This window comes from Gymnoscopelus microlampas (assembly GCF_963454915.1).
Source record: "Gymnoscopelus microlampas genome assembly, chromosome: 11".
In the NCBI taxonomy this organism is placed as follows: Eukaryota; Metazoa; Chordata; class Actinopteri; order Myctophiformes; family Myctophidae; genus Gymnoscopelus; species Gymnoscopelus microlampas.
In genome coordinates this window covers 3,950,475-3,963,466 of record NC_139948.1, presented here as the reverse complement: position 1 = coordinate 3,963,466, position 12,992 = coordinate 3,950,475, and the positions used below count along the sequence as shown (strand labels likewise).

The 12,992-nt window shown below is 39.5% G+C and overlaps 2 protein-coding genes across 3 annotated transcripts in view; both read right to left on the bottom strand.

Moving 5' to 3' along the window:
* Positions 1–5,612: 5,612 nt before the first annotated feature.
* Positions 5,613–7,579, bottom strand: LOC311055928 (nuclear factor 7, ovary-like). The gene has a single exon (XM_084072202.1). The coding sequence runs from the start codon at positions 7,072–7,074 to the stop codon at positions 5,680–5,682; it is 1,395 nt and encodes a 464-aa protein (XP_083928328.1). The 5' UTR covers positions 7,075–7,579; the 3' UTR covers positions 5,613–5,679.
* Positions 7,580–9,999: 2,420 nt separating this feature from the next.
* The window catches only part of LOC311055920 (uncharacterized protein), a 71,247-nt gene continuing 68,254 nt past the window's right edge, over positions 10,000–12,992 (bottom strand). For both annotated transcript variants that reach the window (XM_084072190.1, XM_084072191.1), the window contains 2 exons: positions 11,653–11,907; positions 10,000–11,396 (listed from right to left, as the gene is read on the bottom strand). In XM_084072190.1, coding sequence (XP_083928316.1) covers positions 10,288–11,396; positions 11,653–11,907 — 1,364 coding nt within the window. In that variant the 3' untranslated portion in view covers positions 10,000–10,287. The remainder of the gene's footprint in view (positions 11,397–11,652; positions 11,908–12,992) is intronic.

Sequence of the window (12,992 nt, the reverse complement as noted above, 5' to 3'; positions counted from 1 at the left end):
AAAAATAAGACGACTTATTCAGTGTATTCATTGGACTGACAGGTTTAGGCTAGTCAGTAGTCAGCATTTCTGAAATGTTTTTTGAGGTGTAACAATTTGAAACATTTGTAGCAGTCCACTTTTAACTTAAAGGGATTGTAGGGAACATTAAGCCTAAATTTAAAAAATATGTATATATATATTTTTTGCATTTTCTCCCCTCTATCAGCCACTATATAATGATGCTGGGGTGTTTTCCTTCATTGAAACACAGTCCTCTGTCTGAAATCCGTATTTTCCCTTCTGTTTATGTTCATGTTGTTTATGTCCGGGTCGTAAATTAACGCACGCATGTGCGTGTCCGTGCGCGTCCGTGCCCGTATCAACTTTTTACTTTCGGTTTTAAAACGCTCTCAAACTTCTTTTTTGAGGCACATAATTTACTTTTAAAAAATCGTTTGGATAGAATTTAGTTGTTTAGCTTCATATATGTGGTCAATTTATCATGAAAGAGCCTATTTAAAAATATAAATTCAGAGAACCGTAGGGTCGGGCATTTCCGCGAATTGTATCCGCATAAGGCAACCTATTTTGGGCATGACTCATTTAAAAAGTCCCCCCTGCGTCACCCCCTGGTGGTCGGGGAAAAGAACTGCTGGAGGGGCGGTGTTTGACAATAGTTTTTTTCTTTGATTATGTCTGAACTCCCTACAATGCCTTTAAAGGTGTTGACCTTTTTTTTTGGGACAAATAAAATACCCCCCCAACATGATCTAAAAACTATACTTAAATGTGACAGATATCGCTACCACCAAGGTTATGTTCAAAAGAGGAAGAAACATACATACAAAAAACGTTTAAAACACTTATTTAGCCTGTGCCATGTTTTCGCATTGTTGCTGAATCGGAAGCAGTACTGGCACCTGCTGTAGGGGGTTCACCCGGGTTGAATGGGAAAACATGGCACAGGCTGACTAAATAAGCCTTTTAAACGTTTTTTTCAACCCCGTCGGTTCAATTTTACTTTCCGGCGAAATGTGAAACATCTGTAGGTGTCTTGGACTACCGTTACTTTTTGGGTACGATCTTGCGAAAAAGGTGATCTTCACTGTTTGGACTAGAGGACTCTATACCTCTACCTCATCTCGGAGCTATCGTGGAGAGTGAGGTTCCAAATGGGGCTATATGCATTTATACAATTGTACATTTGTATGCGTGTCTGTTAACAACACATTGGCTGCCAAAACGCAGATCTGCGTTCTATTGAGTCCTTAGAACGCAGGCTGCCAAAGACGCAGATCTGTGTTTTATTAAAAAATAAAAAATATAAAAAATTGACCCAAAGACCAAGGAGATATGATTTTTTGAAGATTTAGACTCCCATCCACTTCCTTGTTAACTTAAAACTTAAAAATTCTGTATCTCGGCTCCTGAGTACTTTTGTTTTTTCATTGCAAAAGTCTGGCAGTCTATTGTAGAAAATAAATAAATAATTCTGGCAGCCAATGTGTAATGTAGGTGTTAAGCGATACTTCCTCAAAAAGTCAAATAATGGCCAGACTGATGTATTGGTCTGGCTAATTAATCAGCATAGTAAAATCATCAAACTTGCTGGACGGAGGAGCATCTAGGTAATGTTTTTACCTTAAACTTTTGATTTAAGATACACAAATGTCACAATGCGTTTGACTTCACATCCATTTAGATACAATTATTATAACATCTCAAACTCCTATTGTGGGCATGCCATAATAGTGAAAAGAACATTCGACGAAACAGCCGATCTACAAGGTCACAATGCATCACAATAAGATCTGTTGTGAACTTGTAGATTTGGTGTAGAGGGAAACAAGTAGGGGGCCTGACTCCCCGAGTAGGCTACAGACCCCTGTGGGACCCTATAGTCAACAAAGTACATTTGATTTAATTAATGAACAAATCCTACAGCTATGCAGCTTTGTATGTGTTGTTGAGAGTCTGTTCTCATGACATCATTGTCTCCGCCAGGCCGAAAGGCGTTTGCACCCTGTCTGTCTGTCCGTCCGTCCGTGTGTCCGTGTGTGTCCTGTGTCTGTGAAGTGTGAACAGCTATAATCTCCGGCACCGTTGGCCCAATCGCAACGAAACTGTGCACACACGCTCCCTGGATGCCAGACAATCTGCCCCACATTTTTCAGATTGGCCTGTTATAGTGCCACCAGGAGGCCGATATTTGTTAAACTTATTTTTTGGCAGTACTCCTACAGATTTGTCCAAACATCACGCAAATCGGTACAAAGTATCTCTATAGTCATGTGATCAACCCGGAAATGATTTTCAGATTTTTCATATTCCATTCTGATTGGCTAAAATTGGCTTCCAAAGTTTGCAGGATTGGCCCGTTTTGAAGAAAATGCCTAAAATCATGAACACAGCGTGCGATTTCCGAGAAAGTTTGCACTCCCATTCCTACAAGACTGAGGAAGAAATGCCACTAGATTTTTTTCAAATCAGCCTCATGGTGGTGCAATAACAGGCCAGTTTGTTTACCTATAACTGCACTGATCTGCATGAAACTTTGCACCCACACTCCTTAGAAGCCAAGGAAAAACCTCTGGCCTGTATTTTTCACATCTGCCTTTTATAGCGTTATTTTTTGTATTGAAATCCCCATAGGGGAATCTTAGATCGCCTCATATAAGAACTGTGTTAATATAAACAAATCATTCGGGCAATTTTCCTCACATGAAGCATCGACTGAAGGTGGAAATGTACAAATGTACCCAAAGAGTAACACAATAAACTCTAGAAACGAGTCAAACGACCCCCAACGTCTACATTTTCCATGAACGCGGCTGCTGTAGGGACAGTGATTTCGGACCCAGAAGTGTAGTTTTTAAGACTTTTAAGGCAGAATGAATTCAATTTTCTGCAGAAACAGGCTGTATCAAATATGTAATAATATATTTTTGGAACAAAATGCCTCAATGAAAGGCCTAGGAAGAAATGGTACCTTTTTCACATTGGCCTATTATAGCGCCACCTGGCGGAGACCTGTGCTCCGAGGAGCACTTTTTCTAGTTAACAGTATTTTACCACAGACTACTGTACTGCACAACAGTGGAACATGGTGTAGAGGGAACATGATGATCTTGTGCTTTGTGTGTTCAGTTTGACAGGTGACAAGGAGTGGAGGATAAGTTTCAGTGTTTACCAACCCGACACGGTGGCCGACTTCAAGAAGAGCAACCCGGGGAAACCCTATTCCCGCCTGTGTGTCTGCAGGTAAGCAAGTCACCACTAACTGACACATGGGCTGTTTGCTCAAGATACAAGTACTGTTCGATCACTGTGTAGATTTATTGATTTTCCATACATTCTATGTTTGAGCAGGCTGCAGCACAGATACAGAATGTATTTTTATGGGGCATTTGTAAGCCTTTAATGACAATGGAGAGAAACAAGAAACGAGAGTAGGGGAATTCGGCAATGGGAATTCAGCAAATATTTCAGCCAGAATAATAATAATAATAATAAAAAAAATAATAGTAATAATAATAATAATAATAATAATAATAATAATAATAATAATAATAAAAACAATAGTAACTATTAATATTGCACTCTGTACAGTTCATACTTCAGCCAACTCATGGTGCCATTGACCTTTTCCACCCAAAAGTTAGTCATCTCTTCAGGTTAGCCTACTGATCATTAGCACCACCATGTTTCATGAAAATCCTCCCATCTGTTCTACACTTTTTAACCTGGCGTCCTTATTGTGGGCACTTGTTTAACAACAAAACAGGAAATCAAAACAGCAGAAGGACAATTAAAATGCATAGAGCATGTCATTAAAAGTGGAACACCCTGCCTGATAAAAAAAATTCAGCCACATCTTTAAATCTCTTCTGAAAACATAGTTTTATGAGAGAGAATCACCTTTCCCCTTCTTCCCATATTATTATTTTGGGGGCTTTATTGTTTCATTTATATATTGTATTGTCTTTTATGCTAGAACTGGTGGTTAAAGGTCAAAGTCATTGTGACCCCTTGTCTGTCATTCTTGTGAGTGTGATATATCAGGAACGTCTGGAGGAAATGCAATTAAATCCAGTACAAACGTCCAGTTATCATATCATGTCTAATAGATTTCACACAAAAAATGCACCTTTTATATTGCTTCAAAACTTCTCACTACATATCGCTGCTGTCAGGTAGAAACCTTGTATGACCAAAATTTTTACTTTTCAGGAAATGTAAAAACATAACCTGTGTTTCAATGGATCCAATGAAGTTATTATTTAGTCACAAGTTCTTGTTAATACTTTTAATTGGTTCATTATTCATGAAACCCACAGACACTTATAATCACTTTAAACCTGGAGTCCTTATGTTGGGCATATCATCATTATAGGCACATTTTCAAAAATAGTGAAAATAGCCGGTCTACATGCTCTATATATATATATACCTGTATATATATATATATATATATATATATGTGATGCTAATTAAATTTGTGTTGTATCACACAATAGCGGAAAGTTTCTGTTTTGTTTTGTTTTATCATTGATATGAATATGGATATGAAAACGAAATTGTGCTGTCATGTACTGTGTACTCGACGACACTGCAAATGAGGGCAACCTCAATGTCTTTCGAGAATAAATAATGGTTTGAATTGAATGAATCTGATATGGTTGTCAATATGTCCTGCAGCCTTAAACTGACAGTAAATTAAATGATTAGATTTTATACTTGCTGAATCCATTGATGTCAATGTAAATGTTTCCCTGCTCTTATTTCAACATATTTATCAGGTTCCCATGGAAGAAAATTACATAGTCTGAACTGATTAATATCAGTAGAAACTTTGTGTTAAAAACACAATTATTGTGTCAAGCAACATTTCAGAATGGTCATGTGAGTGACTAAATGAATCTTTAACCTACAATACCAAGTTTTACTCTGTGTGTGTTGTCATTGTATTATCTTTGATTCAATTGACTGCAGGTTAGTTTACCTCAGGCCTTGTGTTCTCATAAAACGTCTGTAATATTTAACAGACAGACCTTTGTTAACCATCATATAAAATGTCATAAATGTGGAACAAATATATGTTTTTTGATGCAACTGAACTCAAATCACATAAGAAATGTGTGGTAGACGTTTATTTGATTTGTAATGATTTTTCTTTACAAACAATATTGTATTAGAACTCAGAGCAAAAATAGTCAGTCATATTGCTGCAGCAGAATAGGTCAAAAGATCATGAATGAAGATTTTCATTAAAACCTTTTGAGATTCATCCAAAGAGGTGATTATATATTTTATGAGGAAAATGTGTGAAATTGTTCAGTACAGTAAAGTAAAAATGATCATAATGAGTATTTTATATTAAAGTACCTTAACTCCTTTAAAATCATTCAAATAATCCTGTTAGTATTGCTAGCATTACTGATGTGAATACATAGAAAATATATCATATACCATGGACACTTTATAATGATTTCTTGTTGACTATAGACAGAGGATATGATCCATAACATGACATAATCATAATAGATAGATATGTTGATGACATCACAGATGACATCAAGATGTTCCTCTGCCCTCGACCAACATTATATAGATACAAAACTTTACTGGTATTCCCCTTAAAGACTCAAAAGTTTGTCTTTGTCATGTTCATCATCATCATCATCATCATCATCATGTCTAACTACGTTGTTCCAGAGTTACACTGATCTTCCATGGCAACATCTTCAAAGAACGATCAGAGCCAATGTATGGAAAGAGTGTGTCAGTGAAAGTGTGTGTGAAGGTGTGTATGTGTGTGTTAGTATCAGGATCAGAGAATGACAGCGTTCCTTCGTTCCAGTCCAGCTGGACTCTGATCTTCTTGGGGTTCTGCTTCACTGAGAGATCAGTGACTGACTCTGGTGAGCCTGCTTTGTATTTACCTTCAGATAACCATATGCTCCAGAGTTGACCCCCACTGTTTCCCTTCCTCTGATGAGACTCTGCTAACACACCCACTGACCAGTATGTACTGTCTCCAACCTCAACATTCCAGCTGTGAGTCCCAGAGTTAAAGCCCTCAGAACCCAGGACACGGAGCCAGTCGTCAAACCTCTCTGGGTTGTCAGGAAGCTGCTGTCTCTCTCCATATCTCACACTGGTCAGATCATCAGACAGGGTGTATTCTGGATAGGCAGTGTTGGGGTCCAGAATGACAGGAGTGTAGGAGACAATGTCCTTCATCTTCTCCCAGACTCTGAAGGTCAGGTTCTTTAGGTGTTTGGCCTCGTCTATCAGTGCTCCTGAGACCAGCTGTGGGTCCTGCAGTGTGAGCTGGACTCTTTCCACTGTGGTCTTGTAGTTCTGCAGGAATGAGATGTGTTCAGCTCTCAGATCCCCCTCTATGGCTGTGATTGTGTGTGAAAGACTTGATATCTCTCTGTTCAGACCCTCAAGCTTCTCCTTCATCACCTGACTCTTCTGCTGCTCTTCCTCCCTCAGTACAGTGATCCTGGCCTCCTCTTCCTCTTGTAGAAACTGATGAAGCTTCTTAAACTGTTCCTTCATCTGCATCTCTGTGTGCCGGGCCCGGACCTTAATGTGTTCTGCTGTTTGGTCACAGTTTGTTTTAACTATATTAAAGACCTCCAGTTTCTCCTGTAAAGGCTTCAGTAATTCCTGGACTTCCTCCTTGTAATCCTGTGCAGCTTCATCGATGGGTCTGAAACTGTGATTGATGTGTTTTTTAGAATCTCGACACACAACACATGCTGGCTGTTGACATTCCAGACAGAACAGTTTGAGTTTCTCAGCATGCAGACTGCAGAGAACCTCAGACCCTGTTGAAGTTCTCTGATGTCTCTGCTGTATGAAGGCCTCACAGAGGTTCTTCAGAGCCAGGTTTCTGGGTGGATCCACTGAATGTCTCTCCTTACAAACTGGACATTCCTTTATTACCTTCTCTGTCCACCATTCCTGCAGACAGGCTTTACAGAAGCTGTGGCTACATGACAGGATAACAGGATCTTTAAAAATGTCATGACACACCGGGCAGGAAAAATCCTCTTCTGAGAAAAACGACTTGGATGCCATTTTGTCCTTGAATGAAGCAACAAACACTGCTCAATAAAGGAAATCACCCAGTCAGTGGTGGTAACACTCCCTCCTCTAGAATGTTCCCTGAAGGCTGAAGTTTACTTTCACTTTGAATCGTGTTAAAGTCCATTCAGCAGGTTCCAGTGGTCTGGGTCAGTATTCCCTCCTGTAGCTGTGGAAAGACAGTCTGTCCTCCTCACTGGAAGTTCTGTGTTTGATCTGAAGGTGAATCTTATCGTCTGTCTCTCTGTGCGTGTGCCGAAAGAGGTGAGGGTACCCACTTGAAGCTAGCTTAGCATTAGCATTAGCCCACCACAACAACAAAGCAAAGTCTTTGAACGTCGTGTGTAAATTCCTCCCGTTTCACAACGTGCCAGCCTGTCACTCTTTACACAGACTGTCGCTCAAAGACACACTCAGACAGAAGTTACACAAAGGTTTGTTCACTGCAAACTTCTATTATAACACAGACTTTCTCTGTATCACGTTCGTTCGTTCACTCTCTGCTCTGTTTATTTGGCTCTAATGGATGTGATTCAACCCGGACAAGAGAGAGGGACGGACACGGTCCTCGGCCGTGCCTCTCTCTCGTCCGGGTTGAAACACACACACACTGTTCTGAGTTCCCGCAGAAGCCTCATAAATGCCCAATGAATTAATAATGTACAATGCATTTCAAAGTTTATTCTTAAACAAAAATACGTTTTAAAGGTTTACAAATAGACGAAACAACATGAATTAATTAGTTAATCTTCTACTGTGTTTCAGTGGTTGAGCTGCTATGTTAGAAAAAACAAATAACGCACATCCTCCGTTCTTTTGGTGCTGAGCTTTAACTGTAGAAACAGTAACAATGAGAGAAAGAGATGAGGCTCGCAACTCACTTTTGTGCTCCAGGTTTTATTCAAACATAACAGCTCATGATACGACGTTTCGACCCTTTCGGTCTTTTTCAAGTATATAGTATATATATAATCATATATACTTGAAAAAGACCGAAAGGGTCGAAACGTCGTATCATGAGCTGTTATGTTTGAATAAACCCTGGAGCACAAAAGTGAGTTGCGAGCCTCATCTCTTGAGCTGCTATGTTACACACCCAATGGGGCACCATAGGACCACAATGGAAACAAGCCCCCAGGTTATCCTTTTAGCATTATTGTATAACTGTACCTCTGTACTTTTTTTTTGCAAACTGTTAATAAAGTATTCAATCAATCAATAAACTATAACTATATTGGTTCCTCATAAATATTTTTTTATGATTTATTACGGTATTTATTACACCTAATGGAATGACTATGATCACTATTAAGTCGTATTACATTGTTAGAGTGTGATGTGATAGCAAATGAAAGCCTACGTAAAGCCCTATAGCTAGCACACACACACACACACACACACACACACACACCTTTACATTAATAATTCATTCATTATATTTAATTGCATAGATTAAAATTTGAGATTCAAACTATTAGCCTAAGTAACTTGACACATGGACAGGTACTTCAATGTCAGAAACTGAACCCATCAAATCAATCAGTAGTCATTTCAAATCAGACAGCGCTCCTCTTTAACTTTTCCACTGGCAACTGTCTGAGCGCTGTCTGATCTGATGAAGTAAAAACGCCACCATCATATGCGCAAACATTTTGCGACCTGCACTGAACGGAAACACTGAAGACTCAAGACTCGTCAGCATATTTAGCACCTGGGCGAGTGTTTATATGTTAATTAAGGGCGCTGTGCGCAGTGTGCGGTATCTGCTGTTTTGCCCCCATGACTTACCAAGACTCACCGCGTAGGGCTAGGACGTCTCTCTCTCGTCCCCGTTGATTCATTGTTCATAAACAGGAAACATTGTTTTCAACTGTTTCTAGACAGTTCTGACTTTGGTTATTGTACCAGAATGTTCTGGGAAACAGTTCTGTAAGATAGATTGATTGTAATGGATGAATTTCAATGGGTCAGGCTGACCTAAATCTTTATTAACAGTTTGCAAATAGTACAGCGGTACGATTATACAATCATGCTAAAAGGATAATTTAAGACATCCAATAATATACAAGACATCATCAACACTGGTATCAATAAAACACATTTGTACTGTAAACAGGGGGGGGGGGGGGGGTGATTTCTGGTGTTAAGCTTAGACTTTACTAACCTGATCAGGTTAAGACTTTACTAGGACCAGTTACAAATTGCAAATAGGTGCTCTTTTATGGTGGTTGGGTAAGAAGTCACACTTTTTGAAAAGTGTATCCTGTGATATATCGCGATATTGAAACGTGGCGATACGTATCGACTTTGAAAATACGGATCTACAAGCTCACAACGTGTGACATCGCGATGCGTTGTGAGCTTGTAGATCGGCTATTTTCAAACATTTTAGTATTTTTATTTTTGGTACTGTAAGTACATTTTGAATTCCGGACTTTTACTTGTAACAGAGTACCTACTTCTACATTGCAGTATTGATACTTTAACCTAAGTAAAACATTTGAGTACTTTTTCCACCACTGGAAACCTGTGGAATACATCCCATAGTCTCAAAGCTCCCAACCCATAGTCACTAAAAAGAAAAACCTGCAATTCTTCCAAGCTAAAGTCTCACATTTCTCATTGATCAATAGACGTTGATGACACAGTCAGCTAAATATGGTGAGCTATCTTTGAAAGCCTCTCATCAATTTGCAGGGAATGCTTAAACAAATAGGTTTAATATCTCTGGCAGAAACCAGCTAACTCCAAGATGTTATTTTTTTAGGAAATGAAAAAATAAAAAGGAGTTAGGAGGTTTTGTTCATCATTGATAAGACAACTGAAAGGATCTCCAAGCTCACAATGAGGTTAGAGGTCAAAAGGGGGTGGAGCCTGGAGTCAGCAAAACCAGGTAACTCCACCCCCCTTGGGTGGAGTTAGCTGGTTTAGCAGAAAGTTTGAGGATCCAATGGAGTTAGCTGCTTTTGTCAGAAGCACGTTTTAATACTTTTCATTGGTTCAATATTGTTTAATCAACACACAGACAAAGGGTGTTCAATAGCATTGATTTGAAAAAAAAAGTGTACAGAAAGTGTACAGAAAAATGGAGTTAGCTGGTTCCTGCCTGACAGCAAAGATATACAATAATATATAAGACGTCATCAACACTAGTATCAATAAAACATATATGTACCGCAAACAAGAGTTTTCTCCCGTGTGGAACGTTTATTCTCTAGTGTGGATACGCTGGTGTGTCTTCAGGTTACCTGAACAAGAAAAACTCTTGTCACATTGTATACAGTGGAAAGGTTTCTCTCCAGTGTGGATACGCTGGTGTATCTTCAGGGCAGATGACTGATTGAAACTCTTGTTACAATGTTTACATTGGAAAGGTTTAACTCCAGTGTGGATACGCTGGTGTATCCTCAGGTCACATAACTGCTTGAAACTCTTGTTACAATGTTGACATTGGAAAGGTTTCTCTCCAGTGTGGATACGCTGGTGTCTCTTCAGGTCACATAACTGCTTGAAACTCTTGTTACAATGTTTACATTGGAAAGGTTTCTCTCCAGTGTGGATACGCTGGTGTCTCTTCAGGCCAGATGACTGATTGAAACTCTTGTCACAGTGTTTACAGTGGAAAGGTTTCTCTCCAGTGTGGATACGCTGGTGTGTCTTCAGGCTACCCGACCGATTAAAACTCTTGTTACAGTGTTTACAGTGGAAAGGTTTTTCTCCAGTGTGGATACGCTGGTGTTTCTTCAGGGAACCTGACTCACTGAAAAACGTGTTACAATGTTCACACTGGAAAGGTTTTTCTCCAGTGTGAACCCGCTGGTGTATCTTCAGGTTATCCGACCGATTAAAACCCTTGTTACAGTGCGTACATTGGAAAGGTTTTTCTTCAGTGTGAATACGCTGGTGTATCTTCAGGTTATCCAACCGATTAAAACTCTTGTTACAGTGTGTACAGTGGAAAGGTTTTTCTCCGGTGTGGATACGCTGGTGTGTCTTCAGGTGACCTGAGATATTGAATCTCTTGTTACAATGTTTACATTTGAAAGGTTTTTCTCCATCTGGTTGAGTTAAAGTCTTGGTAAACTGTTGATGACTGTAAGATCCTGGTTGATCAGTGTCTCCTTGTTCCTGGCTGGTTGTAGAGCTGGTGATTTGCTGACAGGCTGATGAGGTGATCTGTACATTCCTCAGCATTTGGCAGTAGAGGTCATTGTGTCTCCTCCTGATGTGTTTATGAAGGAAGACCTGAGATGTGAAGCAGTATGAACACTCAGAACAAGAGAAGAACTGAGTCTGGGAAGACTGGAACTTCACTCCTGCGAGGGTGGGATAGGGACAGAGGGGAGAGAGGGACGAGAGAGAGGAGGAGAGAAGGGGAGAGGCAGGTTAAAAATGGTGATTACAAATACAACTTGAAAGCTTCTATCATCAAACAAGTCTTTTGCTTAGGAGAATTACGGCTCGCCTGTTAATTTTTCTGATCTAATTGTATTTTTCATCAATCTCTTTTATTCTAACTCCCAGTTTTCCCCACCCATGTAAGTCCTGTCCCTGTGTTTAACACTGACTGACCTCCACTGGTCTCCTCCCAATCATCGCTGTCTTCAGTGACTTCAGTGTCAGATTCAAGCTCGACTTCAATTTCAGAACAGTGTGAAGAGATGTCTTCATCATCATCTTCATTTTTCACTGCTAGTAATGTCAACTTTGACCCATCAGGCTCCTCTGGTCTTTGAAGTAGCTCCTCCTGTTCCTCTTTAATCTGTGGAGGCTCTGGTTCCTCCTGGAGCAGATTGGGGCTCCTCTCCTCAACCATGTGCAGGATGTCTAGGAGCAGAACAATAACATGATAGTGAATAGTGGATTCCTAAAATGTCCGTGTTCCCAGTACAAAGTGAGCTATCACCTACTTTGATTGATCAAACATTGACTAACTACAGGTTACTACAGGTGTTTCTGAAAAATCTTTTTGTTTTAGCAAGGTTTTAGCAAAATACATATTTTGTATTTTATTTGTAATTTGAATGAAAATATGTAGTTACTTTACCAAACAATTGAATGATGCTTTTACAGAAAATTTTAATCATTGTCTCTGTGTTCAGGGTCAATTAGACAAACCGCTGTACCGATCAGCACCAAATTCCTGCTAAAAAAACTCTCTATATTCTATACTTAGTGAGATATTGTGAGCGTGTACACCGGCTATTTTCAGCGAATTGCCCCAGTGAATAGGGATGCTAGGTTTCATGTGGTTACATTTTAAATCATGAAACTGAGATAAAGTGTGACAAAGATCTGTATTATGTCACACAAATCAGACTAACAGACCCATTTGTAGATGTCACGCTTCCTACAGAGCCATGCCATAAATTTGATTTTCAACTACGACCCAAGTTACAACCAGGTATTGCAGGCTTTCATGGCCAGAGTTGCTTCTGTTTGATGACATCAGCTGTGATTAGTCTACTTTTGAGTAGATTCACCTTTTGTTGCCACCGTATTCTGACTCCTCTGGTGCGATATCTACTTAGACCAATAACATTTAAATAAGTGATGGGTCGCATGAGTAGGCATACAAACAGTGGATACAGACAAACCCTGTTCTATATGGTCTGGTCTACAGCCACGCTGAAAAACATGTACAATGTAAAGTTATATGCTGCAGTTTTTCTTTTACATTGCATTTTCACATAAGAGGATGTGCTTTTGGATATTAGTAAGTAATAACAATAAATGTTTAAAAATATGTATTTTTATTAGTATTAATCTTTTACCCCTTTTTCTCCCCAATTCATTCCTCAACACACACATTTGTGTGTTTCCACTGCTGTTGTACTGTATCCGAATGACTCAAATGCCAGTTAGGAGCCCCCACCGGGAGGACGTAGCGCCTCCGTCCTACTCCTCCCGCC